The sequence below is a fragment of the Salvia miltiorrhiza genome, chromosome 7 (genome assembly GCF_028751815.1).
Source record: "Salvia miltiorrhiza cultivar Shanhuang (shh) chromosome 7, IMPLAD_Smil_shh, whole genome shotgun sequence".
Taxonomy (NCBI): domain Eukaryota; kingdom Viridiplantae; phylum Streptophyta; class Magnoliopsida; order Lamiales; family Lamiaceae; genus Salvia; species Salvia miltiorrhiza.
In genome coordinates, this window is record NC_080393.1 from 21,904,205 (window position 1) to 21,931,630 (window position 27,426).

Here is a 27,426-nt window from a genome sequence, read left to right on the forward strand (position 1 = left end):
GTCAGCAATTTAATCTTAGTTAGAAATTAATTACGTGGAAAAAAATAATCCATGTAAGCTCTAACTCATCACTACGATGGCCGAAAAAAATTGAGGAGACGAAATTGCAAAAAATGAAAAGGTTATGATTTAATTCGCCACATTTCAAAAGTCATGTTAAAATTGCAAATTTAAAATTGTTCGTGATTTTATTTGCAAAAACCCCTATATTTAATGAGTAGAGTTTCTCAATTTAAGAAAAGTAGCGATAATTAATAGATTTATGTGGATCATTAGTGATAATATACATAAATATTTAAATTTTTTAAAAGTGATGATAAAATTATTTCTAAAAATATAATTAAAAGGATATTTCATGCACATAGGGAAAATGAAAATTATGAATAATTTTTATCAAAGGAAGTAATGATATTTTCACAATTTGTTTTTGCTACTTATATATTTTTGTTTAAAAGTAAATAAATGTTAAAAATCAGAAATTGTGGACGAACAACAATATTAAGATGGAAATGTGTGATCTATAGTGTGTGCGTTGATCTACTGATAGATGGTTAATGGCATGCTCAAGGTTTAAGGTCCTGAGTTCGAGTTTATCGTCGTGTGATCTTCAATTTTTTTTATTTACTCATTTAATTTATTTTTTTTAAAAAAGATGTGAGCTAGATATGAAATTCCGAAATTGGCCTTGCTTCTCATACTCATCTTCCCTTGATGTGATCAGCTATTTTATCCCTCTCCAGTAGGGCTGGTAAATCGGTTTCGGTTATTCGATTAAAACCGTAATTGAATCGGTAAAAATCGGTTATCGGTACTGGTTCAGTTCGATTATCGATTTTTATATTTCTAGTTAAACGGTTAAATCGAATTGACCGGTTTATTTATTAAATTAATTAATTATTTTATATTTTATTATATTATAATTTAAAAAATACTCTAAAATCACAAATTAGGGCATTCATTCACACTGCACAGCAGATTTCGGCCGCATCTGCCTAAGCAGCGCCAGCTTTGTGTCTCTCCCACATTCCAGCCACCGGCGCTTCTTCCCACCGGCCACCGACGCTTCTTCCCACCGTCCACCGGCGCCGCTGCCCCCCGTGCTCAGCCTGCAGGCCGCAGCCCCCTCTCCAGCGGCCTGAATCTGACCCAGGCAGAACGACTTTCCGGTGGCCTGAAGGTATTTTTATTTTTTTTCCAGTTCCTGACTACAAACTATCCAAACTTTGTTGAAGGCTCCGTGTATGAAATGATTGTTGAAGAGTCTCAGGAATATGATTTCAGCTCCAATGTTAAATTATACTCCTAGTCTTTTCAGCTAAGTTTACAAGTTGGATTGGATTGTATGTCAGATGAAAAGGTGCTTGGCTAAATGTATTGGAAATTATAATGTATAGTTTCGAAAATAAGAAAGGAATATGGTTTGAGGGAGAAAATTACATTACCCTATGCCTGCACATTGATACACAAACAATTCCAAATCTTCAGAATAGCAATTGATGAGATTGAGACGTGTCTATTGATATGTGGAGTAAAAAAGTGGTTTAATCAGTGGATTAATCGTGAATTAATCGGGTAATTCGTTAACCGATTAACCGGTCCGGTTAACTGAACCGATACTGATTAATCGGTTAACCGAAGTATAAACCGATTCGATTTTCGGTTAACAAAATGGCACTTATCCGGTTCCGGTTAACCGATAAACCGATTCGGTTAAAACCGAACCGGACCGGGTACCAGCCCTACTCTCCAGTCTCCACCACACCCCGCTTCCCGCCTTCACGCACTACCTACACATCACACTCATTATTCTCTAATCTCTCACCACAATTTTCTCCTTCATTCGGACAGGTGAGCTTTATATTGTTACTTCGTGATTTTTATTGTTTGATTGGATTCTTTTGGAGGAATTTTGGTGATATATTTTGCGGATTTTTCATCTGATGCCAGATTACTTGTGAAAGTGATTTTTTAATGTTGTAATTGAGGTTTTGGCACGCCTATGCTAAATCTGCCCTCTGCTAAATATCTGGAGGGTTTTGCCCTGTTTAATAGTTTTTTCGATTGGTTGAGGCATTCTCTTCCATCAGTGGACAAATATCTATGAAACAATGGTTTGATAGTGAAATCCAACTAGCTTATAGTATCGATAGAAATTCATTTGAGGGACTCTGTGATTCAGCAAAGGAAAACGTAGGGTTGTAAGTCTTTACTCTTTTAGTGAATGGAAGTCTCTTCAGTTTTTGTATGGTAGAATTTTTAATTTGAATATTCTTTTTGAAGTGTGTCTAAATTTTCTTGCAGCAATCTTTATCTTTGTCTTTGATTTAATCACTTTTGAGTGGTAGATGATTGGATACTCGCACATACTTTCGGATTTGATGTTATGGTAATTAGAGTTATCTGAATTCATTGGTTGTTATATGATTGGGCGTGTTTGATTGGAATTCATGTTCAGTAACTAGTTCAATTCTGGCTGTATGGCATCACAGTGACTGACCACCCCCCATCCACACCCAACTCAACTGTTCAAATCAGTTCATTTATGTAAAAACAATTTCTGTTTTCCCCACAATGTCTTCTCCAATTCTGTAATTATCTTCAACTCCATCAATTCACATTAATCTTTGGTTCTCCTTGATTTCCCAGTTATGCAGACCTCAGCTATCGTATTCAACACAAAACCAATTTTAGGATGTATTCATGTGAGGCCCAGCAGTAGTTGTAGCCATAGTAAAGGAAGCACTAATTCTGCTCAGTTTCCAGCCAAATTTAATCGGCCGCCACTGAAGGGTTGTGGTAGGCGCTTGTGTTCCGTTAGCAATAAGGTATGTGTTGGGGAAAGGTTTTGAGTTCCGTTTCAATTTGGGGAAATTTGTTGATATTCATGGTCTCTAATGTCATATTTTTTGGGGTTATGTGGGTTTAACGTGGAGTGGCCGGGAAGCTTCAGTCATTTATCTTTGTAACATTACTTAATTGCTTTATGGTATGGCCTGTGGGTTTTGGAGTGTTAGTTGTTGGTCAATCCGATTCTCTACTTTATGAATGATAGAATGCCACTTCACTTGTTGACCTGTTGTCATTTATATTGGACTTTGGAAGGATTTTAAAGTTCTTAATGAAATATAAATCTTGAAGTCATGTTTTCAAGATTTTGATGCTCTGCTGTTTCTCCTATGATTACCCGAATTGATATAAATTTGACATTTAGGTAAGAAAAGTTGAAGTTCCACTCCGCTATCTTATTCTGACTATAAAAGTCCCTCCTATCAGGTACGCTTCTTTTGCAATAACTTTTATGAATATGTGCCTTCTTTGTCCATGAATGATGAATGTAATACTAGTCCCTTTTTACAAAACCTGAGATGTATTTTAGTTTTTGATCAACAAAAGTGATTATCTGCATATAGCACCCAACAAAATCAATGGTTCTACGCTCTTTCAATTTGGAATAATGAAATCGTTATTAAGAAAGGTGAGTTCCTCAAGAAGCACGACAAATTGATAGTACAAAATTTGATACCATAAAAAAAGTTAAAAGTCTCAAAGTTATTACAAATTAGAATGATAAAACATTTCATAAATGACATTGAAATTACTAAATGATTAGATCTATTATTTAAAAAAAAGGTATGGTCTACATAATACTTCCTTATTTCAAGTGGCAATTTATAAACCCAGCTCTCCTTATCTGCCTAGCACGGTGGGATAACGAAACTTTAAAATCACGATTCAATTCATTGCTCTAAAACCCCTAAACCCTCTTCTTCCTCTTCACATCAATGCAGAAACTCAATTTCTCCATGCAGAGGAGTGCAATTGTCGGTAGCGGCGCCGGAGTCAGTGGCCTGGGAGGAGCAAATTCCCCTGAACACCGTTCGCCGGAAGCATGATCCGTCATGGCGCGGCGGGTTTAGCCTAGGGGTAGATTTGGGATTGTCACGGACGGGCGTTGCCATTAGCAAAGGCTTCATAGTTCGCCCCTTAACGGTAATTATTAATAATAGAATAGGTATAAATAACCTTGGAGTCTAAACTGGTTAATTTGTACTATATGTTAGTAATACATTGTGGTGGTTTGATTAGGTACTTAAATTACGAGGGCAGAAGCTTGAGCTTAGACTTCTTGATCTCGCTGAAAAGCAGGTATGTGTTATATTGTGAGATTGTAAAAGTTGACGTGAGGTTTGTATTGGTGGATTGAGTTTTGGTGATGATAATAGGAAGTGGATGAATTTATAATTGGGCTTCCAAAGAGCAGCGAGGGGAAGGAAACAGAGCAGTCGAACAAAGTTCGTAGTGTGGCCGGAAGGTTTGCGGTTCGGGCGGCAGAGAGGTACGTTCTATCTATGTCTACTTGAGGGATCTAGAGATTCTTGTGAGTAATAAATGATGTTGATGCAGGGGATGGAGAGTATACCTACAGGATGAGCACGGAACCTCTTCTGAGGCGCTCGATCACATGATAGCCACGTTATAATCTCCTCCATTTACATTCTCTCACTCATTCTTGTAGATATTATGATACTTATGATGTTTAATTATAATATTGCAGAGGAGTCAGTAAATCTGTGCGTGAAGGAAAACTTGATGCTTACGCTGCTGTGGTGAGTCTACCATCTGCGAAACTTGGATATTCACCACACTGTAAATGATGTTTATGACTTTATGTGTTGGTCTGCAGAAGATACTTGAAAGATATTTCTGCGAATCGGGGAAGGGGATTGAGCTTGTTGTACCCAAGCAGCTACACCTTCAAAACAACCTCTGGAAAGGTCCTCCAAAGGATATAGACTTTTACCCACCAACAATCATTGCCACTAATGGTTAGCAACTATTTGGACCTAATTTTAGACATTTTAGGGTGACTTCTCTTTGATGAAAAAGGATGGAAAATATAAATTTTCACTATTTTTTCACTCTTTTCACATGATATATAATTTTCATCAATTTGTATCCCCTTAAATATTATCATGGGGTAATGATGTGATAATTTTTCTCCCTAGAGAACATTAGATAAAAAAGTGATGTGATAAAATTTTTCTACATTTTCTTATGTTTCAATTTTCTCATTCACTCGGACAAGTGCGCTTTATATTGTTACTTCATGATTTTTATTGTTTGATTGGATTCTTTTGGTGGAATTTTGGTGATATATTTTGCGGAATTTTCATCTGATGCCAGATTACTTGTGAAAGGGATTTTTTAATGTTGTAATTGAGGTTTTGGCACGCCTATGCTAAATCTGCCCTCTGCTAAATATCTGGAGGGCTTTTGTTATCTCGCATATTAGGTTTGGATCTTTGCCCTGTTTAATGGTGTTTTCAATTGGTTGAGGCATTCTCTTCCATCAGTGGGATCTGGATTTGGTGACAAATATCTATGTAACAATGGTTTGATAGTGAAATCCAACTAGCTTATAGTATCGATAGAAATTTATTTGACGAAAAAATTGGGGACACTGTGATTCAGCAAATGGAAAACGTAGGATTGTAAGTCTTTACTCTTTTAGTGAAATAGAAGTCTCTTCAGTTTTTGTATAGTAGAATTTTAAATTTGAATATTCTTTTTGAAGTGTCTAAATTTTCTTGCCAATTTTTATCTTTATCTTTGATTTAATCACTTTTGAGTGGTAAAAGATTGGACATATTTTCGGATTTGATGTTATGGTCATTGGAGTTATCTGAATTTAGTGGTTGTTGTATGATTGGGCGTGTTTGATTGGAATTTATGTTTAATTATGCTTTACTGTTGGGAGATGTATACTGAGTTATGTATCATTGCTGCAGGAGGGCAGTCCATGTGAGCGTTACTAATCTGAAAGCAATACTTGTTTTACAATCAGTTTGTCCATCTTTAATCAAGTGTGCCTTAAATGATTGGTAAGACTTGTGGGAAATCGAGAGGAACGATGTGGGCCAGACACAAAAGTTCTTACCAGTTTACACTTCTTTTATTGCCAGATATTTCTGTCTGGGGATGTAGTGTGCCTAGATTGAGTTCATTCAGACCTGAAGGTGTGCGGTTAGAAGTCTAATAGATTTGGTTCAATTCTATCTTTCAAAGTTTTTACTAATTTGTTTTGAGTACTTAGTAACTAGTTACAGGAAAGATATAGGTAATGAGACAATGTATAGATCTATAGAGATGTTTACTTGGGAAAACTGAAAGGGAATCCAGAAAGAGAATCCGAGCAAATATCGTAGGAGAGTGTAGCATAACAAGCTACTGTAACGGGATATAATGGAATGTGGTAAAGCAGCATCTGGTGTTAAAAAAGGCAAGAAGAAACCGGTGAAGGATGATCTAGACCGCCTTAAACAAGCTGAAAAGAAAAAAAGGCGCTTGGGGAAAGCTCTGGTTACTTCTGACCATTTGCTCTGAGCTGGAAAAGAAGAAGCTGAAGAAGAAAGAAGAACAGGACAGGCTGGATGAAGAAGGCACCGCTGTAGCTGAGGCAGTCGCACACTCGCACTGCAAGTCCTACTTAATGAAGACTCTGATGATTCGAGTAAGGTATTGCTGAAGAAGCATGAAGAGCTGCCGTGCTGGGATCATACCAACAATACCCCCATCTTTATGGGGAGAGGACTTCCGCTTGTTCATTGTCATGATGTATCGAGCTATTCAAACGAAAATGTGGCTGGCATCTGTGATGCTCATCTGTATGGGCGCATGTGGAGTCTCGGGAGAAATTATCATTTCCTGGCTTCATCTGATCTCGGGAGCAGCTTCTATCCTCGATATTTTGGAGAAGAATATGTGGGTCCGGCTGGATATCTGGCTGCACAGGCTGTTAGCATAGCTGATGAGGAAGAGGAGGAGGTAGGTGCTCTTGTCTTCAACCATATGTAAGTATCTTGAGAGGGTATATTCAAATTTGTTCTCATTATGTAAATCAGGTATGAGTTCACTTTCCTATATTCTCAAATTATGATTTGATATTGAAGTAAAGGTTGCTTAGCTTGCTCAGGATCATCAAAATTCATTGGTAAATGCAGAAGAAAATTCATATTTATACATAACAATTTTGTCAAATTGTTCTGTCTGCTATGCACTGCCTGATAGAAATATTTTTATGCTCTTGTATCCAATGTCATTTATATGTATGGTGCCGAAAGAAAAGGAACTGATTATCCAATCAAATCAAACTACTTATTAAAATAATAATCAATTTGTTTAGTAAACCGACTCGAAGAAATTGAGACCAAATATTATAGAAAGTTGATGTGTTGAACCAAACTGAATTTATTGTTGCTTGCCCCCTTTTTGAAGTGAAGCGAACTTTAAAAATGACCTAAAGCTAATTAGGTCGATCAGCCTGATTTTAAAATTTGATTTTCTTGCGGGTTTCAATTATATATTCAAACAAGATATAAAAACTAGCAAACTCGCACTGAAATTTGTTGATGCTTATACCACCTCCCTCTGCCACTTACTCGGGCTAGAAAAATAATGGAATTAAGTAAAGGATGTGAAAAAGAGAAAGAGAGAGAGTGGAGAGGAATAGTTAATATTAAAATTCATTGTATGCGTTTGTTCTAGAATCTTCAATTGTTTTCTAAATTTTGCAACCATTCTACGTGATGCGTGGTTGGCCGTTGGTAGCATTATGAATACAAGTGGGGTTAGAGAGTGTGGTGGGGAAGTAGGTGTAACCGACCAAGCAGAATGTTACATTATTTGAGTTTGATTTGTTTATTATCTTGATAAATTAAAACTTTAAAAAAAAATTGTTACACCAAAAGAAAGAAAAAACACACTCACACTCTAACCTTCTAAGTGACTCGAACTCCCGACCTATTGGTTGGAGGTGAAACGTCTTATCAACAGACTGCGCTTCACGAACTTGATGTTTTGTTTTAATCCAGATTGTATGAGCATTCAAATATCACTGCTCCAAAATAAACAGCCAATTTCGTATCTCGTGTAAATTAAGATAAGAATATATGAGATTTAATGAAAACGGAATGCACGGTGATTTCTAAGACCAAGACGATCATATTTGTAAATGACCATGAAAAACAATACATAATATAGTCAGGATTGTATAGAGAAACATCTCAAAATTGAATATCACATCAATGTTCAGACGACTTATGAAATTTTAATTATAAGTCAAATGGTAAATTAATAGAATAGTCTTAGATTTTACGAGCTAGATCACAAACCTAAGTCAGCGGAAACTCGAGTTTGCTTGTTCATTTTAACAAAGTCTGACAAAATAAAATAAACTCCAATTATTATTATTATTAATCTATAAAAGAGCGATTGCGAAGTTTAGTTGGTGGTGGGGTCCGGTTATAGTGGAATGCTGATTAGATTAGGGAAAATAACAATAAAAACTCATTTAAGGATGGTCTATTTCTTTCATTAACAGAACACTTGCCATGATAGTGACATTTACGAAGCAAAAATATGACATTACTAAACATGGAAGGTTACTTGACTGAAATTGATTTTGGAAAACGAAGATAGAAAACAGTGTGATATAGTATTTGTTTAAGATGTTGAAACTGAGGAAATTCACAATTGAATGAAATAAAATATTATACAACAAATCGACAAGGATGGTATCAGACATCGCGGTGAGAGAGGGAAGGTTGCTTTACCACCACTTGATCACGTTCTGAACTAGTAGATGGCTTTGCACCAGGTGAGATAAGGTTCTTGAACCACGTACCGTGGAATCTCGGACTTCCTCTACTGGAGTTTCCAGGAGACTCAGGTCCAACTGCCGAATTGCTCGATGCAACTCCAGCCAGATACCGGTATGCTACTTTGCTAGCACTTACAATCTCGGTTTTTGCTTGCCTCAACTGCAACACCAATGCAAGTAAAGACCAAGCAAAACCCACATCTACAGCTAAGCCATACAAGCACATCAAGTTCCTATATGTTTGACCGAACAATGAAAGCCAAGGAGCAGACTATGTCTAAATTTCTAGCTATTGGGGCAGGAAGGCAATGCAGACTAAAACCAAAGCAAGGTTCAAATGGAAAAATCCAAATTCATTTTAACAAAACTTCAAAGCTTACACGATAGGCTGTGTTTCCAGCTATTTCAACAGCAGCATCTCCAGCATGAGCAAGCCTGTTAACCCATCCTGTTATAGAACCATAGATGTCAGAAGTGGTAACGAAATTAAATACAGGGCACAGAAATAAGTATATCTACTCCAAGATAATAGTATGGACTTCTGCTACGAATCACCAACATCAATTCACAAACAAAGTTGGGTGTCCTTGGCAGCCCATAAGCAGAATCTAGAGGATGTGGGCTGGAAGGGAATCTGTTTACATTTGAGAGAACTTTATAGTTAACTTTCTAACTACATCTCTATAAAAATTAATTTAGTCAAGCCTCAAATTTCAACACAGCTCATTAAACATACACTAATTCACTTTATTTCTACTCTGATTTGATGTGGTAGGGGACATCTTTTTAAAAAAATTAAACCAAATTAAAAAATAGGAGGATCAATAATGGTTCCCTATTTCCCTCCTATGGCAACTCGAACCCCCAATCTAATGGTTGAAGGGGAGGCATCTTACCAATGGGGTTGCACTTCGTTGTCGTAGTAGGGACATCTAAGTACATATTATCAAATACACAAAATGGTCTAAAATTCAACAAAATTCTAATGTAAATAATCTCACATTCTTCAATAGCTTCAGCACGTTAACTGAACTTGTTGTGTGATAAAACATTAAATACAAATTTGCTTCAGATGGTAAAATAGTAAACTGTGGGACAAATAAATATATTCTTTAAACCCAACCAAAGGCCAACCTTCCATTACTTGCCAATATACTAGTCATACATCAGAAGAACAAAGAGCAATAATTATTAATATGTGCAACGAATACTTCAATATTGAAACCCAAAAAAAATTCAAAATGACCAGTGCAATCCATACAAAAATTGATTTCCAAGCGAAAGAGTACTAGTGAAATAGCCAGGAACTTAAGTTACCAGGAAGCTTTGGCACACCAAGTCTTTCACATAACTCATCGCAGAAGTGATTGCAGTTCTTGGATAGCAAATCATATGATTGTCCAGGCCACTCTCTACTGAGTTCCCTCAGGATCTGATTGACCTTGAAGATAGAGAAGGATGTTTTCCCAAGTCTAATAGTTTCACGGTATGTGTACATTGGATTCTTCGTTGCGGGACAGCTAAACACACCAGTACCGTGTTCACAGAACCCAAAGGACCATTCATCATCTCCATAAACCTGTTGAGCAGGTAAAATTTTAACCAAGGGAACAACAGAGGCCTCAACTCTATAAGTAACAGGAAAATAAGCAAACCATAGCCAAGTGATACATATGACATAACATAATTAGTGCTCAACAAGATAAACAAAAAATAAGCAAACCAATCAAAACACAACGAAATGATGAGTATGCAATAACTTAAGTATATAAAATGATATGCATAACCAAAGGCACTTGGGCGTGTATAAACTTTGGACTAGTTCAAAGAGAAGGGCAAAATATAATAAACTTCACCATCTTCAGGAAACAAAAACCGAGAGTAGGCTTCTAAACTCAAGTCCTTATTACTTATTGGAGTGCTTTGAATAAAATCCTTACACATTAAATTCTTACTGAGGAGTTAAAAAAGAAACAGAGCCACATTGAGAGAAATTAACATCATCAGTAGGTAAATTATGTTGCATGATCCAATATATACCAACCTGAACTTAAATCATACTGCTATTGCTAAATCATAAATGTTAATCCCCCAACAAATCCACCCACCCAGTTTTTTGTCATTTAAATTTGAACTGAAAAAAATGGCCAGCGCATGCTCAATGAATGCAACCTGAATTCTCAAAACCAAATCTCGAGTCCTTCTAATAACTGACGCCGCTCACAGCCAACCAAAGAAGATGCACTCCACTAACCGGCCTAGTAAAAGAATCTGAGAGCTCGATGGCGACAGATTTCCAGCATGCCTAAACCCGAAACCGCAAGCAAATGCTTGCTTCAAATCAAAAACCCTAGATCTACTCCACGAACTAATCGATGAAAAAATCATATGAAAAGGAAGTGGAAGTGAAAGCTTGAGAAATAAAAAGTAAGCATGAATAATGAAGTTGCATAGACAGAAAAGACTAGGCAAATGGAGAGGAACCTGAACAGCGCTGTGGAAGATGCCGCCGAGACCAATTCCATCTTTGAAGATCTTGTTGATCTGCAAAATAGTGTTGTTGGTTTTGTCGTTGCCACTATTAGTCACGTCGTATACATGGAGGATCACCTCCGTCATCCTAATTCAATTCAAATCCCCTAACAACACTATCTACTCTCTGTCTATCTCTCAATATACATTCACATGAATGTATATTGAAGGAATCACACTTTAATTTGAAAGCATGAGCAGAGGTGGTGGAGAGAGAGAACACAATGATTGTGAGCAAATGGGGGGGTTTTGCTTCGATGTGCGCAGAGACAGAGAGGGAAAAGAAAAGGGGTGAATTTTGTAGTGCGCGGGGCGGGGCGGGGTTTCCCCTTTCCCCCTTCCTTTGGATTCTTATTCTTATTTTTTCAAATCAAATTAATCAATCGTGTATGAATGAATATGTATATATATACATGCTAATTGCTGATGTTTTGGAATATCTTCTGTGTTTGTTTCGTGGCCTTCTTCACTTCTCTAAGACAAACCAGTATTCCACTTTATCACAATATTATTCTATTTTTCTTGATCTTCAATTTATTACTTTGTAATTAATGAAGGGACTCTTATTAGAAATGAATTACAAATCCAACTACATGCTCTTTAGATCTTAGATTGATAGTTTCAATCGTATAGGTCAACTTCCAGGTCGTGGATTTAACTATTGGCCATTGAAGCGGTAAATCTCAATTATTTGTTCAAATTTAATTAATTTTTTTCTTAAAAAAAAGCAGTTTGAAACAATTTAAGGATTTTTTTTTTTGAGGAAATAACAATTTAAGGATTAATTGCACTAAAATCGATATTTTTCCACAAGTTTTAATTATATCGCAATGTTTGAAGTGCAACGGTCACAATATCTATAATCTATTCATTCCAATTAAATTAGTCAACTTCTTTTCAACGCAAAATTTAAGAAATTATTAGTATTTTAAGTGTGCTTGTAAAAAAATTAATAAATAATTAGATATTTCCTACTTATATGTATTTCATATGAGAAAATTGATAAACTTAATTGAGACTATCCAACAAAAAATGTTGATCAAATTAATTAGAACGGAGAGAGTATTAAAATTGAATAGTTATAATAAAATTAAAGGTTTATTTATAATTTTATTTCTTTATCTTTTTTTTGTTTTATTTCTTTCTAAAATTGTGTAATTCGACTAATTATAAAATAATTAAAATGCATATCAAATTAAATCATGATTTTTAATTAAATATATTTTATGTAAATATTTGATTTAAAATGTAAAAGTTATATTTATTTAAAGATGAAAATTTAAAAAATCCCTCTTCTATTTTTAATTCTTTTTTATTTTTATCTTCCCTTTTTGCCTTTTGATAATATCAATTTTTATTATTGTGAATTCTTCTTTATTTTTTTAATACTTTTTTTTCAATATTCAGTTTAAATATATTCAATTTAAATTATTTTTTAATTATATTTATAAATATGATAATTGAATTGTTATCAATTTATATAACTATAAAAATATTTCACGTGCATTTCAAAGGGTGCAAATGCTAGTTATCTTTTAATTCATACTAACTAACTATTGCCGATAAATTAGTGGACTTTCATCAAACATGATTTTGCAAACATATTTTAAAGTTTTGCACTATAATTATTGAATTATTGATTAAATTTAATTCTGCAAACCATTAAAATTTTGGCAAAATATACTAATTGAAGAATCGGTGTGGCATGTTTTTCTTGCATTGCAATCGATTGGCTGAAATGACGTCAAATATTCTACTAGTCAGTGGTAAATTTGATCAGAATTTTGATTCATGATAATAAAATCAAATTAAATAAACAATTTAGTAGTTACCACGCCAAACTTTGAAGTTAATTTATAAAATTAGAATTTGATAAAAGTTTAATTATTTATAGATAATTAATCCACTGAAATATTAGCAAATTTTTCTATTGATTGTGTAGATAGGTCGACGTCAAGACTACGCCATAAGAAAATGTTGGACACAAATAATCCAAAATAATTCTTCCAAGCTCAACGTGACCTCGCCGATAGCATGTTGATGAGTAGGGACACCTCTCAAATGAATCCCGACAAGTTGGCATTTCACTTGGCCAAAGTTGCAGAAATCAAGCGACGCCACAATCTCCCGTAGATTCTAAAAATTTATTTTATGTTTGTTTTTATTTTTAAGTAATTTAGGATTTTATTTGAAATGTATTGCAATTTTAATTTTCAATCAATGTAGGGTTAATTTTCAAATTTAATCGAATTTTAATTGTTTAAATTGAAAATAACAATAAAAATAAATACAAAATATGAAAATTGTAATTAGAGAGCCAAAGAGTGAGCTCTCCCATTATGGAGAATGGGCTCAAAATGGTGGGGACCACTATTTAAGAGCCCACCATTAACTCTCCATTATGGATGCTCTAATATTTTAATTGTCGCACATCATGCATCATATTGTAATGGTTGTTTTCCCCCCTACACTCATCACTCATGCGCTCGTGTTATAGCCGCGAGATTGCATGAAGTTTACACACGAGCTATAGTTGGGCAGGTCGTAGCTCATTGGACGTCTGGACCCTTCTTGTGATTTTTTTTAAATAGGAGTGTTTTTTGTAAATTTATAAATATATTATAAAAAATAGAAGATAATATTTTATTTTTATCGTTATTGAATTGAATTATTCTATACTGTAATTGACATACAAACTTTATAGTTGAATCAACATTTTAATGAGATGAACACATTATTTGAGTATGCATGTCATGCTTAGATCTTAAAAATTTATTTTTTAAATTTGTTATTGGAATCTACTTCGTCTTGTAAAGTTTTATCCGTCTTAATTTTTCAAGTTGCTTTGTATGAGTTTGAAAATCATTTTGAAAGATACTTTTTGTAATTTAAATGATAATATAAGTGTGTAAATAATTATTTTATTTTAGATTTAATTATTAAAATAAATTGAACCCCGCATTAAAAGTCTAGCTTCACCACTACCTGAATGTGAAAGTAAAAACAACTCTTCCGACTTTTGAATAAATAATAATGCTTTGTAAATAGTTAGACAATATATGAAGCAGAGTTGCGCTAAAATAAAAATAATTCTTATCCTATAAAATAAAAATCAAGATAGACCTCTGATTTTTTATAATCGGACGGCCATAATTTTATGAATCTATGAACCTATGAACGTATTAATCAGAGTCTATGAATCTATGAACCTATGAACTTATGAACATATTAATCAGAGTCGTTAAATATTTTAATATCTACGGATAGAACCTATTCTTATTTTATAGACTAATAACAGTTTTCTGTATAGCGGCACCCAAACGAAGCATATGCATTTGATACAAAGACTTTAGATTTATAACAAATCAGCTTAATACAAAACCACCTTTAATTTTTATTTTTATTTTATTTTGACACCTCCTTTAATTTATTGCTACAACTCATATGCATAGGATGCTTTTTCTTCCTAGTAAATCCTTGATTTTAATCTACTTCTTGAGTATTCCAAGTTCCAACCATTCTCAAATTATTCATTAAGTAAATGTGCAATACGACATTATTCCACTACAACAGTTAACATAGTATTCAACCATTTGACTTGAAACCTACCTTATTTGGCCGGAATTGATAATGACCAAACTTATTTGCTCTATATATTATTTAGCTAGCGGAGAAGGTATAATAATATAACAACATTTAGGGCACGTTTGCTTCAAATCTATAGATTACCTTGGTTTAATATTGTTGCAGTTACTTAAGCTAGAATTCAGGAGATTAAGGACGTTAAATATATATCAGGATAAGCTTGCAAACTATTTGGTAGCATATTTCAACCTTTGGATTTAGGTTTAATATTATTGCAGTATATATAAAAATACATATTTGCCCTCTGAATAAATTAGAAATTACCATGATTTCCAACATAAATCCCACGTACAACCAGTAAGCCATATATCAACACAATTTTCGCCAAAATCAGAGACGGCTCTAATACCGCAATAGACTGGGTTCCAGAATTGTTGTGTATTTTCAATTCGAAAGCACTAGAACATGAGTTCTGGGATGCAAGGTGAGTATTCAATACTTCATGGTGATTTTTTTTGCATGAAATTTTGATGCATCCGAATTTTTGTACTGCTGCGTTTTTCTAATTTTTTTTGTCATGGTATCGTTCCTTAAACCTCTTGGAATTGAATAGCTATATGAAGCATTGCTCACGTATCCAATACCTTCTGCATTTTTTTGTGGTTTGGCGAGTGCACAGCAAGTGTTCGAGGAAATGCCAAAAAGATATATGGTAGTTAATTGGTAAAACCCGTTTAAGTGATTAGAATCAATTAATCATTCCTTCATTTTTGTCTTATTTGTGTAACAATTTTCTTGTTGATAGAGCTTACTTTTGGCTTATTATTTATTTTAGTAAATTTCTTTGTTTGACTTTAGCCTATGTACGTAGCTCTATAGCTAATTAAAATAATTTACTATGTAAAGCAACTTTAAATCCAAGAGAAAATTGCTATATTCAGATTGTCATGCTCTTCTCATTTGCTCATGAATAGTATCCATGATCTTCTATCTAGGTTCTATTCAAATGCAAATTTTGTTCTTCGACTTTGGCCATCATTCCATCATATATTAACATAGCGAAAATTTATGGTTATGCGACAATAGCTTTTACTAGCTAATTCTTGCAAAATAAATAAAACACAGTTCATTTTTCTTTCACTCACAATCATGTTAAAATCGTCACAGATAGTAGTGGTCGGATTAATAAGACAAACACGACACGTCGAGCTTGGTCAAGTAGGGAGGAAGAGGTTCTTTTGGCGGCCTTGAAGGAGTTAGTAGCTGAAGGTTGGAAATCCGACAACGGATTTCGTGCGGGATACTTGAAGAAATTGGAGGAGTCAATTAAAAAAATAATTCCAACAACCGACTTGAAAGGCATGCCGCATATAAATTCAAAAATAACGACTTGGAAGAAGGATTATAACTCACTAACGAACATGTTGAAGATTACTGGCGTGGGCTTCAACGTGCAGGGCACGCACATGATCGATGCCACTGATGAGCAATGGGATCATATTAGGAAGGTGATGAACCATTAATGTTTGTGGTTTTTAATTTCATTGTGTACACGAGTTTGTAATTGGATTTTATTAAATATAGGTGGATGGCAATGCAAAAAACATGCAATTTAAAAGTTTTAAGTACTTTGATCAATGGTCTGAAATCTTCGGGAAGGACAGGGCCACCAGAGACGTCGCTGAAGATTTAACGGAGGCAGCACGTCAGATGTATCACAACATCAATCTCACCCAACCTCAGGACGTCGATGGTGATTACCATGTCACGCTAGATGATGTGAATGAAGACGTACCTCTTGCTGACAGTGTTAGCCAAACCCAGCAAGCCGAGTCTGATGTACGCCCTCCTAAGAAATTGAGAAAGAAGGGTGGCGGGGGCGACAAGATGTTGGAGTACATGGCCGAAATCAGCCGCGACACTAAAATTTCACTTGACACAATCGCAGGTCGAATGGGCCATGATCAAGATATCTCCAAGGCGAGGAAGGAGGTCTATGCTCAACTGAATTCAATCAGTGGATTGTCCCAAACAGAGAAGTTCGAAATAACCAATATGTTAGCCAAAGAAGTTGAGCTCCTAGATGTGTTCACAAGTCTACCCGAAGATGCGAATAAGGAGTACGTTTACCACCTTCTTGAGGAGAAGAAGAAAAAGTACAATGGTGGAAGTAATTTGGAGTGATGGTATTTTGTTCATAAGACAATGCATATGGAGTGAACTATGTGAAAGATCTTTTGTTTTGAACATGATTTGTTTCAATTTATGCTTCTTTTGTGGTTGAATTTATCTAGGATATTTGGTTAGTTGAACTTTTTCGATGCCTTATTTCCAAATGAAGCTCAAGATTATTGCCCACAATGTTAGTGATACTTTAATTTTCATAAGATTAATTGTGATATTTCTGAAGGATGTGAATTACTCAACTATAAGTAAAACCCCAACCTTTCTCTACTGGTATTTTTTGGGGTTAGGAAAACAAAAAAACGAGCTCATAATAAAGTTAGATTATTGGAACGAAAAGAGACAGATCTAAGTCATGTAAATGCTGGTTTAGGACGAGACTCCTTAAAGGCCTTAGCATATTATACCAGATCAGTCTTTGCAGCACTCTGAGATTTGTCGTCGTACCCTGCTTCCACGTCAAAGCTTCTGAATATACTCATAGAAACATCGTCACTCATCCTTCTATAACTTTCTCCACAGGCATTCTTCTGATCTCGCGAATGCAGGTCGAAAGATTGTCTAGACGAAGTGTATGATGAGGTCGGTGTTGTCTTCATGAGGCCATCACCAGCGTCCAATTGCAGGCTGTCTCATGGTTTTTATGGTCATAGTTGGTGAGCTCGTAAATTTATGCTGCAGTTTTTTTGAATTTTGCAGACAAAAAAATTATAGGTATGCAATTCTAATTAAGACTCATGTGTTTTGAGCTGAGATTAGTTATGTGCGTGGGATATATAGGTTAGAATTAGTTGAATCCCAGTTATTTATTTCTTTGTGTTTTGAGCTGAGATTGTAGTTTTTCACAGCAAGCGAGAAATAGAAAGTATCGACAACAAGGTGTGGTTTTCACAAAGGAGTGATTGTTGATACTCAATAAAATTTAACAAAGTCGTAGATATAGGGAGAATTCGTCTACGTATTATGATGTCAAATTGATTTTGGAACATAATCATGGAAATCAGAAAAATAACTGAAATCAATAACGATAAAGCCTCAAAATTCATAATGCTAAAATTTTTTCAATTATCTCCAAGGACTCCACGACGACCCGCATGAGCTGCCCTCAACCCCATTGTTCGGGTATTCTTTACGGACGCGGGCCGGAGCAAGAATTTGTTGCTCCTGGGACGACCAATTAGTGCTACTAATCTGGTCATCTGGAGTTTCGCCATCATCCTTGGGGAACAAGCGTCGTACCGGTGGTGGTTTTTTAACAGAGCGAGTTGACGTTATCTCGTCGTCGGATGAGTCGTCGACAATAACCACCGTTCGCCCAGCAATGTTGGGACTGGGAGTATCGCTATTGAGGATTATGTTGCGGGGATGGTTGTGTTCGGTCTTCATTGATTCTAGACCGAACAACTTACTCATCAGCCTGAATTGCGGCTCATCCTCATAGAAATACCATTTAGCGGAAGGATCATCCTAGAGCATAAAAAAAACAACACGTAAATGAACACAAGTTTTATATTTATACAACAAAAATAAAATTATAGTACCTTCAATATTTTTTTCCACACTGGTTCGGCCGCGGAAACAACTTTCCTTCCAGTATCCCAATTAGTATCAGAACGTTGGTTAATCTTATTGAAAGTTTTGTACCGCTTTTCCAAGAAGGCAAGGCGGTCATCAACATCTGCGAGACTAATGGGTGGGTAATTGTTTTGGTTGATCGAGTTTACAACACAAAGCTTAGCGTGTGGTGATTTATGTGGCGGAACGATATGGCATTCGGATTTCATTGACACAAAGTGAGTGAGGAGTTCAGTGTCGAGGTCCTCGCTCCATCTTCCAATATTGTAGAAATAGTAATTTTGAGAGTTGATTTTGCTGAAATCCATGTTGAAATCTACTCTAATGAGAAAGAAAAAAATACGAAAGATTTGTGGTATGCATGAAGACTTGAGGTTTAATCCTTGACGACCTTTTTATAGGCCAAAAAAGTATGGGTATAACCAAAAAGATTTGGTTAGTTGCGTGAATTTCTATAGGCCAATTTATCTAGGAGTTTATTTTGTATCTTGTTGGGGAGTTAGTTTTGTTTATGGAATTATTCAAGTCAAAGATGTGTAAGTTTATTTTTAATTCTTTTTTAGAATTCCTATTTTTAAATTTTAATTTTTCACGTCATAAACATTTTGTATTTTTTGCTTCATTTGTAGAATTGTCATATATTTTTGTAGAATTCTCCATAAAGGAGCTTTCTTCCCCTCCGAGAATTTCTCTCACCCTGAAATCCTGGAAATTTTGGTCACTCTTGGGCTTAAGAAAACCTTGGGTACAGCTGGATTGCTTGATTGTGCCAGGTCAGACTCCATGTTGTACGAATCAAGGGACTCTCAAGCATTAATACTTGCAAGGAGGCTGCTTTCTTGTTTAAATTCACTGTCATTGAAGCTGTCGTATGCAGAAGAGAGTGAGCATTCTGCTGATACTACAGAATACCAGGAGAGTGCATCCCTGTTGATGATGAAGATAATTTGTCTATTATTGGTTCAGTGGAATCCTTATCAAAGTCTTTGAATGATCATTCAGTAGTCAACAACTTGGTTAGTGATACGTGTGGGGAAGATTTTTGGTTAGCTCTGCGGTGTATCAGCTGGTGTCCAGTATTTTTTGTATATTTTGGTGAAATATGTCTCCATAAATCTGCAAACAAAAGATTAAAAAGAAGACCAAATTTTATTTATAAAAAACAGAGGAAACAGTGACAAATACTGCTCGAAAAAACAGAGGAAACAGTGACTGAAATCGACCGAGAAATCACTGAGTAGGGAGTAAATCTGCATACCAGAATCCAGAAGATCATTACTGTTGAATAATACATATGAATTGTATCAATGATGAAGGAAATTTAGCAAATAAACTAGGTTACCCACTGTCACTTGGGGGGAAAAATTAACAAAATAATAAGCTACAGATGACTTTTCACTCTCTTTGAAAACATACAGAGCTCCTACTGAAGAACCTAAGCTTCTCCTTTGAGAGTGGCACAACAAAAAGGTTAGCAACTAATCTCTTTTCAGCCTCGCCTCATAACCTCCTTCGAGCCGCTTTACTAGTATGTGAAAAAAAAAAAAAATACAGCAAGTTAACACGTAAATAGAGACACTAATATGTAATTAAGTAATGAATATACCACTTTTCTTTAAGATTTTGATAAAGATATATATTTTCGATTAAAAAGTATGTACAATCAAATTATATATATCCTGTGTAACTAAACTACTGTGATTAGATATTCTCTAAGATGAGATATAATGCCCACCTTTAGAATCATGTGATGTGAAGTCATCTCCACAAATCAAATCCCAACAAAATGCGTATAAATGACATGAAATTATATTTATATACAGTTAGATTTTTATACCTTGTGTTGGAGAAGAAGTGTATGTGCTCCACTGTGCGTGGCGCAGCACCAACGTTTCCCTAGTAATGTTTGAAAATTAAAAATGGGTTAAATGTAAAAAAAAAAAAAACATTTCAAGAATAAAAACACTATTAAATTTTTGAAGTTGAAAGGCAGTTTTCACCTAGTGTTCATTCACGTAACGCATCCACATTTCGTTAGCCAATGCGTCTCTTGAGGCATTCCATTGAGGAGAATTCTCCACGGTATCAATGAACTCCTCAGGCTCTACTTGAAAGTTAGTAGCATTAGTGTTTGCCATCTCATCAAATTGTGCCTCTAGAGGATCATTTGGCATTTCCGTGCGAATAAAATTATTGATTAAAAATGTAGCCATTATTAATCGATTCTGGATTTTAATTGGATAAAAAGTGGTGGAACGCAAAATGCCCCACCGCATTTTCATTAATCCGAACGCCCTCTCTATCACATTCCGGGCCTTGCTATGCCTCAAGTTAAACAACTCTTCCTTGTTTTGGGGCCTAGCAGCAGTTGGACCCCACTCCTTCAGGTGGTATCTAACTCCTTTGTATGGCGTTAGAAAACCATCACTGTTTGCGTAACCATTGTCACACAAATAATAATTTCCTATAGAAGTCCCAAAAAACAAACAAACAAACAAGTTAATTATAGACAACTATTCTCATAAATATAACTTATAAGCGAAAATGTCTATATTTCATAAGAATAAATGATTGTACATGATTAGTTACCCTTAGGAACTTTAAATCCGTGGGGTCTGTTAAGGGCGTCCCTTAGTATTCTAGAATCCGCGGCAGAACCTTCCCAACCAGATAGAATGTAAACAAACTTCATATCCCGATCGCATACACCTAAAACATTAGTTGAAATCTGCCATTTCCTTGTTCTATATCGTGGTTTCACATTATTGCTCACTGTCACATTAATATATGTGCCGTCTAATGCCCCTAGACAGCCCTAAGAATAATATACATTTCAAAACAAGTTAGTAATATATAAAACGAGGGACAATATTACTCCATTAACATTATGAGCTTCCTACCTTAAACCATTGCCACCGCGGGTCTGTGCAGTCATCGGGAACAACCTTGGGTTTAGATAGAAAAAATTGGTGCAACTTCAAAATTGCCCCTAATACAGCATGTACGTAATGCGAGATGGTCTGCCCAGACCTCCAAAAATCAAATCTTACAACCCTATTTTTTTTATGATGTGCTAGGACAGACAAGAACATAGCTACTTGTTCTTCGACACTCACATAGCGACCCTCAACTAAACCCCCTAGTTCCCGTAATATGTGGCACAACCGCCCAAATGTATTACGGTCCATACGCAAATTGACAATGCAATCTATGTCATTGGTACCTATCATCCGGCGTAAATGCTTAATTTGGTCAGGTACTCTACTTACTATTTCATATTTTAATACACCATTCGCACGTTTTCTTTTCCTTGATCTAGACTCAGAAAAATAAATAATTACAAAGGCCATCTTAAGAATATGCAGTCGCATTATTAATTGCAGTAACAAGAACCAAATATCATTCAAACGTGCTCTTTCTCCACCAGGCATTTAATGTCAAATTTGAGCAGATTATCGGTAATCTGCAATGCAAAGTGAAATTCAAAAATTATACTATTTAATACATTCCCCCAAAGCAACAAATCTAGAATTCAATCACAATATTAACTAAACAGAAATGCACAACACAGATGAAGATCGACAGCATATATCTCTCTCTATATATATCCCTGCTCAAATGTTCATATGCCCAATAACTTTGAAACGTTTGGGAAGTATATGCACATAGTTCGCCCCAATTCAAGTATCATATATATATTTTCAACAACGATAACAAATATCCTATATATTTTTTTAAGTTTCGACTATTTCATAAATAAAATCTGTGAGAATACAGAATTCACGACTAGAACTTAAGCATTCCTTGTAGATTAACCTAGATATAGTTGAGTGCAAACAGAACTCCCAAGCAAAGCTAAAACAGGATGAAAAATATATACAAAATTAAACAAAAATAAAACTTCAAATGCATTTCACTTTTCAGAAAAAGACATGCTTAAAAACCATAAGAAACAATAAAAAAAGACTGTAATTTTGACCTCCAACAACGATAACAGAGATCAAAAATACCTTTTGATCAAAAATTTAGTTCCCAACAACGATAACAGAGATCTTAAATATAATTAATTCGCCTATTTCATTAATAAAATCTGCTAGAAGAAGAGAGCAGGTGTGGCAGATTACGAAAGACATTGGGGACACTTGCAATTTTCTTCTATCTTGTAGTTTACTTAAAGCCTAACGTATATATTGCATTTAGTTTCATGTTTTGCTTGCACTATCTTCGAATATAATAAATCGTAAAGCATCATTCTTTCGCGGAAGAGTGGCAATATGTGGTCTTCGGCAGAATGAATAATATATTTTATAAACTAGTCTGTTTTTAGCTGCATAGAGTTTCACCACTTCTGTATGGGATCACGCATAACTCAAATCGATCCTTATATGGGGCCTGCTAGAAGCCAAACCTCAGCCACATAAACCAACAGAAGAAAATTAAAATGAGCATAAGGAAATCTATTTTCATCTATAGTTTGCAAATTTACAACCAGCACACAATTTGAATTATACAATTTGAGAATTAAGTCATGATCAAGGAAGGAATAATGAAGAAGAGAAGAGCTCCAAGCAATGCCAAGCCCTAGAGAAGACATATGTGCGTGTGACCTGCTCTGCAGACTCCAGGAATCATGACGACATCAAGATTTGAAAGCAATGAATTAATACCAAACAAAATATATACTTACTTAGATGCCAGTGTTGCAGGCATGCAGTGACAGTATTCAATATTCATGATTCAAGTATCCATGATATGCATATTTTTGTGTCACTGTTAATGTTAATGATAGGCCTATTACTTGTTATGTATTCTTTAGTTTCTTCAATTGAGAACGTGTGTGAAATGTAGCCATTCCAACAAAATATATGGCAGTAGTTTTGGATTACTAGCAAACTCATCACGAATTTCATCAACGTCACAAGCTAACAATAAAATGTTAAAACAAATTCAAGAGAACATAATATTAAAACATATATGTCAGCAAAGACACAACACAATCTCGAAAAGCATTTAGCAGCAAACACCAAAGTGTTAAACATAGCTAAACAATCAAACATATCAGCAATCACCAAACTGGAATAGCCAACTGACCTTATCAAACAGATTAAGGACCTAAACGTACAAAATAGCCAAACTGGAATAGAAGATTTCAACGGCCTAAACTCACCTTATTTCAACAGCCAAAATCCTTTTTTGCTTGAACAGTTCTCGGGCTTAAACTCATATGGCCAAACTGGTTTGGGAATTCTGTTCTGGTTGCCGAATTTTCTTGTGCAGAATTCAATTTCATTGTGTAAAGAAAATTATATTCATCTCGTGGGGATTGTTACACGAGTGAATGCAACAATGGAACTAGTAAATTTCAATTCAAAAAAACATCCAACACGAGCTTACTTTCATGAAGATTGTATTCAGTTTTTTTCAAAAACAAACTAACAAGCACAATCAATTTACTTGCATTCAATTCCCAAATACAAATCAACTTTAGGTTCCAATCACAAAAACGAGTTAAGCACGTACCACCTTGTCGATTACATCGTGAAATTAATTCCAAAACTTGAGTACAGTTCTTCGTCGGCGAGAATAGCAACGGCTGCTGGGAGAAAATTCGAAGTCAATTTCAATCACCTTTGATTCGTAGAGAAAAGGGAAATTTGAGGGCTTCCGATTCTGAATTGAAACACGAAAATTCGAAGTCAATTTCCCTCACCTTTGAATTCGTAGAGAAAAGGGTAATTCGAGGGCTTCTAATTCTGAACTGAAACACGAAAATTCGAAGTCAATTTCCTTCACCTTTGAATTCGTATAGAAAAGGGTTCTTCGAGGGAAAATTTCTAAACTGAAACACGAATGCCACAGGTGGTTTGCATATTAGATTTGAATTTGAGGGCAAAAATGAGATTTGGCTGCAAGGAAAATTGGGTAGTTTGCGTATCAGAGGGGGGTTGCGGTATATGTAAACGGGATTAATCTCGCTAAATAAGACCGGGCCTTTGCATAATCATGGGCCGACTGTTCTACGCTGGAAGACACCAAACGATAGTGCAAAGCTGTATTAATATGCTAATACAGCAAGAAACAGTACAACAAACACGCCCTTAGTAGATAAAATATTAGGATATAGTAGGTCGTGATTAGAAAAGAGCGAAATTTTGAAGTAGCCAAAATGAAGCATAAAACATAATTTATGGTCACTCATTAAAAAAATATAAAATTGGCCTTTTTTTTACCCTTAATTAAGCGGATCGGGTAGAATTAGGCATGCGGGTCGCGTGCCGGATCGGGTTAGGGACTTATGACACTATTAGTGCCATAAGTGCCAAGATTTTACTTGGTTTTATTTTGAATTTCCGTATTAGTGTCATAAGTGCCAAGATTTTACTTGATTTTATTTTGAATTTTTGTATTAGTGCCATAAGTGCCAACGGAAATTCAAAATAAAACCAAGTAAAATGGTCATTTTGACACTTATGGTACTAATAGTGCCATAAGTGCCAACGAAAATCCAAAATAAAATCAAGTAAAATGGTCCTCTAAAACCAAGTAAAATCTTGGCACTTATGACACTAATAGTGTCATGAGTGCTAATGAAAATTCAAAATAAAACCAAGTAAAATGGTCTTTTTAGCACTTACGGCACTAATAGTGCCGTAAGTGCCAAAGAAAATCCAAAATAAAACCAAGTAAAATGATCCTCTTGGCACTTATGGCACTAATAGTGACAGTGCCATAAGTGCCATACGTGCAACACAAATACATAAACAACAACAATAGAATCAAGAAATCATGATGTGAAGAATATGAAACAAACAAACAAAAAACCTTAAATGGATCATCTAAACCCTAAATGAAACATCTAAACCCTACAGGGAAATGTTTAAAATGGTCATTTTGGCACTTATGGCACTAATAGTGCCATAAGTATCAAACGTGCAGCACAAATACAGAAACAATATCAATAGAATGAAGAAATCGTGATGTAAAGAAGATAAAACACATGAAACAAATAAACAAACAAAATCTCGCACCAAAACTCGCCGGATCACTGAAAATTCGTCGAAAGCGGCGAGAGAGAGAGAGAGAGGGGGGGGGGAGGGAAGCACGACTGCGAAATTGGAATCACAACGGTACTCTACCGATTTCTGGTCTTCATCGACGCGGAAGAGAAAGAGAGAGAGAGGAGGGAAACTGAGATCACGTGTAGTGTATGTGTATGCATGGGTGAGGGGTGAATTTTGAACCGAGTTGGGGCTGGATCCGAGGATCTGACGGGTTAAAAGGGTATGTTAGTCATACTGCTTAAAAATAGCCAAAAATTAGTTTTTTTCAATTGCGGACTAAAAATTGTGTTTGTAACTTTAATAGGGCCATGAGACCCTATTGTTTCATTAGGAAATATAACGATGCTTTTATAATTACTAAAGTATACTAATATATTAATAGCTTTTTAAAAAAATAGTATATTACTATATGTTAATATCAATATTTTTCTTCTACTACAATGAAAGGATTTGAGCGAGGCATTTTTAATTTTTTGTCCTTATATATAGACATATCTATTCACTGGGGAAGACTAAAATAAGAACGCTTCTTAAAATATAAATTAGGTACCATTTTCAGCCTTTAGATCATCAAGATCTACGGTTGATTCATCACCTTATTGGATAAATTCATGATTCTGAGTTCGAATCCCAAAGGTAGTAAAAAATTATTTTTCGCAATTCATGTCTTTATACAGTTTATTCATGCGTGTTATACATAAAATTCATGCATTTTTGCTGGTTCGTAATTCTTAAAATAAGGGTGGTTTATTGAATAACCGCCCCCTCTATTCACTTATGCACAAGTATTATTTATTATTGTGTGCTTTTATTGATTATTTATATTTATTTCTATATAAATATTGACTTTGATTATTTCATCTACACGCAGTATGATGTATAGGATAGAAAATGATGAATGGTGTATAAAATTTACTACTAATTATTATTCAAATAAAATTATTAGTGTAGTGTCAATGAGGGAGGGCAGCATTTTTCGCAAGGCGTGCTGGCACGCCATACTCCACAAGGCCCACTACTATTCACCTCTTATTTTTATTTATTTATTTATTTGATAAATTTACTAAATTAATATGCAACTTCTCAACATGTTTTTAATAATATCATGAGTATCAAATTTTGACATCTAAAATTTTACGCAACGTATAAAATCTATAGTATATAAGAATAAAGTTTTTTTCCCTCCAACTTTTTCTTCCCTTTTATCTCTCTTAACCCATCAATATTTTAACTATTTTCTCTGTTTTTTTTTATATTTTTTCTTAAGATCATCAAATTTAATTTATAAAATAATATTTAATATACATCTCAAATTTAAGTTCATGACAAGATCTTTAATATGGTGTAAAAATCATCAAAAATGAATTTAAAACGAATAAATTTTACTATTTTCCATCATTTTTTTTACTATTTTTCTCCGTCTCTTCTCATTAAAATTTTACCACTTTTTATTTATATATGTGTATGAAAATATTTATTTATTTATTTTGACCCGTAATACTCTGCAATTATAATGTGTGATGCTAATTTTCATTATCAAAATATTTAAATTGTATCTTTACAGTCTGTACTTTGGCTTAATATTGTTTTAACTGCTAAACTTTTTAGCATACTGACAACTTGCACTGCATTCTGCATAAGCATAAAACTGCGATTAAAGGATCATCATTTAGACTCAAGTTTTTTATCCTTTAAATGCACTGTGTTCAAACAGAAAAGATAACTTGTGAGATTTTCTAAGGGAGTCAAAACTTCCATCACATTCCGCACATGTTTATGTTTAAGTTACTAACCAATCACTCTGTTAGGCAGGAGTTATATGGACATCAG

At 34.8% G+C, this 27,426-nt stretch overlaps 5 protein-coding genes and 1 pseudogene across 14 annotated transcripts; 3 read left to right on the plus strand and 3 right to left on the minus strand.

Annotated features, from left to right (window-relative positions):
- Positions 1-956: 956 nt before the first annotated feature.
- Positions 957-6,984, plus strand: LOC130993435 (uncharacterized). Its single transcript, XM_057918314.1, has 11 exons — positions 957-1,030; positions 1,077-1,177; positions 2,647-2,825; positions 3,212-3,273; positions 3,789-3,990; positions 4,087-4,146; positions 4,224-4,336; positions 4,405-4,473; positions 4,556-4,607; positions 4,685-4,826; positions 5,790-6,984. The coding sequence occupies exons 3-11, from the start codon at positions 2,649-2,651 to the stop codon at positions 5,804-5,806; spliced, it is 894 nt and encodes a 297-aa protein (XP_057774297.1). The 5' UTR covers positions 957-1,030; positions 1,077-1,177; positions 2,647-2,648; the 3' UTR covers positions 5,807-6,984.
- LOC130993434 (uncharacterized) lies at positions 6,244-6,984 on the plus strand (annotated as a pseudogene).
- A 1,444-nt stretch (positions 6,985-8,428) lies between these two features.
- LOC130993436 (uncharacterized) lies at positions 8,429-11,722 on the minus strand. The gene is made up of 4 exons (XM_057918315.1): positions 11,144-11,722; positions 9,977-10,238; positions 9,040-9,107; positions 8,429-8,819 (listed from the first exon to the last, which is right to left on the minus strand). Exons 1-4 carry the CDS (start codon positions 11,276-11,278, stop codon positions 8,577-8,579), a joined length of 708 nt encoding a protein of 235 aa, XP_057774298.1. The 5' UTR covers positions 11,279-11,722; the 3' UTR covers positions 8,429-8,576.
- A 3,345-nt stretch (positions 11,723-15,067) lies between these two features.
- On the plus strand, positions 15,068-17,117 carry LOC130993437 (uncharacterized). Its single transcript, XM_057918316.1, has 3 exons — positions 15,068-15,260; positions 15,944-16,284; positions 16,361-17,117. The coding sequence occupies exons 1-3, from the start codon at positions 15,242-15,244 to the stop codon at positions 16,958-16,960; spliced, it is 960 nt and encodes a 319-aa protein (XP_057774299.1). The 5' UTR covers positions 15,068-15,241; the 3' UTR covers positions 16,961-17,117.
- A 734-nt stretch (positions 17,118-17,851) lies between these two features.
- LOC130993438 (uncharacterized) lies at positions 17,852-18,895 on the minus strand. The gene is made up of 2 exons (XM_057918317.1): positions 18,502-18,895; positions 17,852-18,427 (listed from the first exon to the last, which is right to left on the minus strand). Exons 1-2 carry the CDS (start codon positions 18,841-18,843, stop codon positions 18,026-18,028), a joined length of 744 nt encoding a protein of 247 aa, XP_057774300.1. The 5' UTR covers positions 18,844-18,895; the 3' UTR covers positions 17,852-18,025.
- An 874-nt stretch (positions 18,896-19,769) lies between these two features.
- Positions 19,770-24,565, minus strand: LOC130993440 (protein ALP1-like). 10 transcript variants are annotated; one of them, XM_057918324.1, is made up of 7 exons: positions 24,329-24,565; positions 24,059-24,205; positions 21,436-21,998; positions 21,125-21,350; positions 20,536-20,999; positions 20,373-20,431; positions 19,770-20,060 (listed from the first exon to the last, which is right to left on the minus strand). In XM_057918324.1, the coding sequence occupies exons 3-5, from the start codon at positions 21,964-21,966 to the stop codon at positions 20,536-20,538; spliced, it is 1,221 nt and encodes a 406-aa protein (XP_057774307.1). In that variant the 5' UTR covers positions 21,967-21,998; positions 24,059-24,205; positions 24,329-24,565; the 3' UTR covers positions 19,770-20,060; positions 20,373-20,431. The 10 variants fall into 10 exon arrangements, with proteins under 10 accessions (XP_057774307.1, XP_057774305.1, XP_057774306.1 ...); XM_057918322.1 differs by having other exon boundaries at positions 24,056-24,205; XM_057918323.1 differs by having other exon boundaries at positions 24,059-24,128; positions 24,246-24,562.
- Between the last annotated feature and the right edge of the window lie 2,861 nt (positions 24,566-27,426).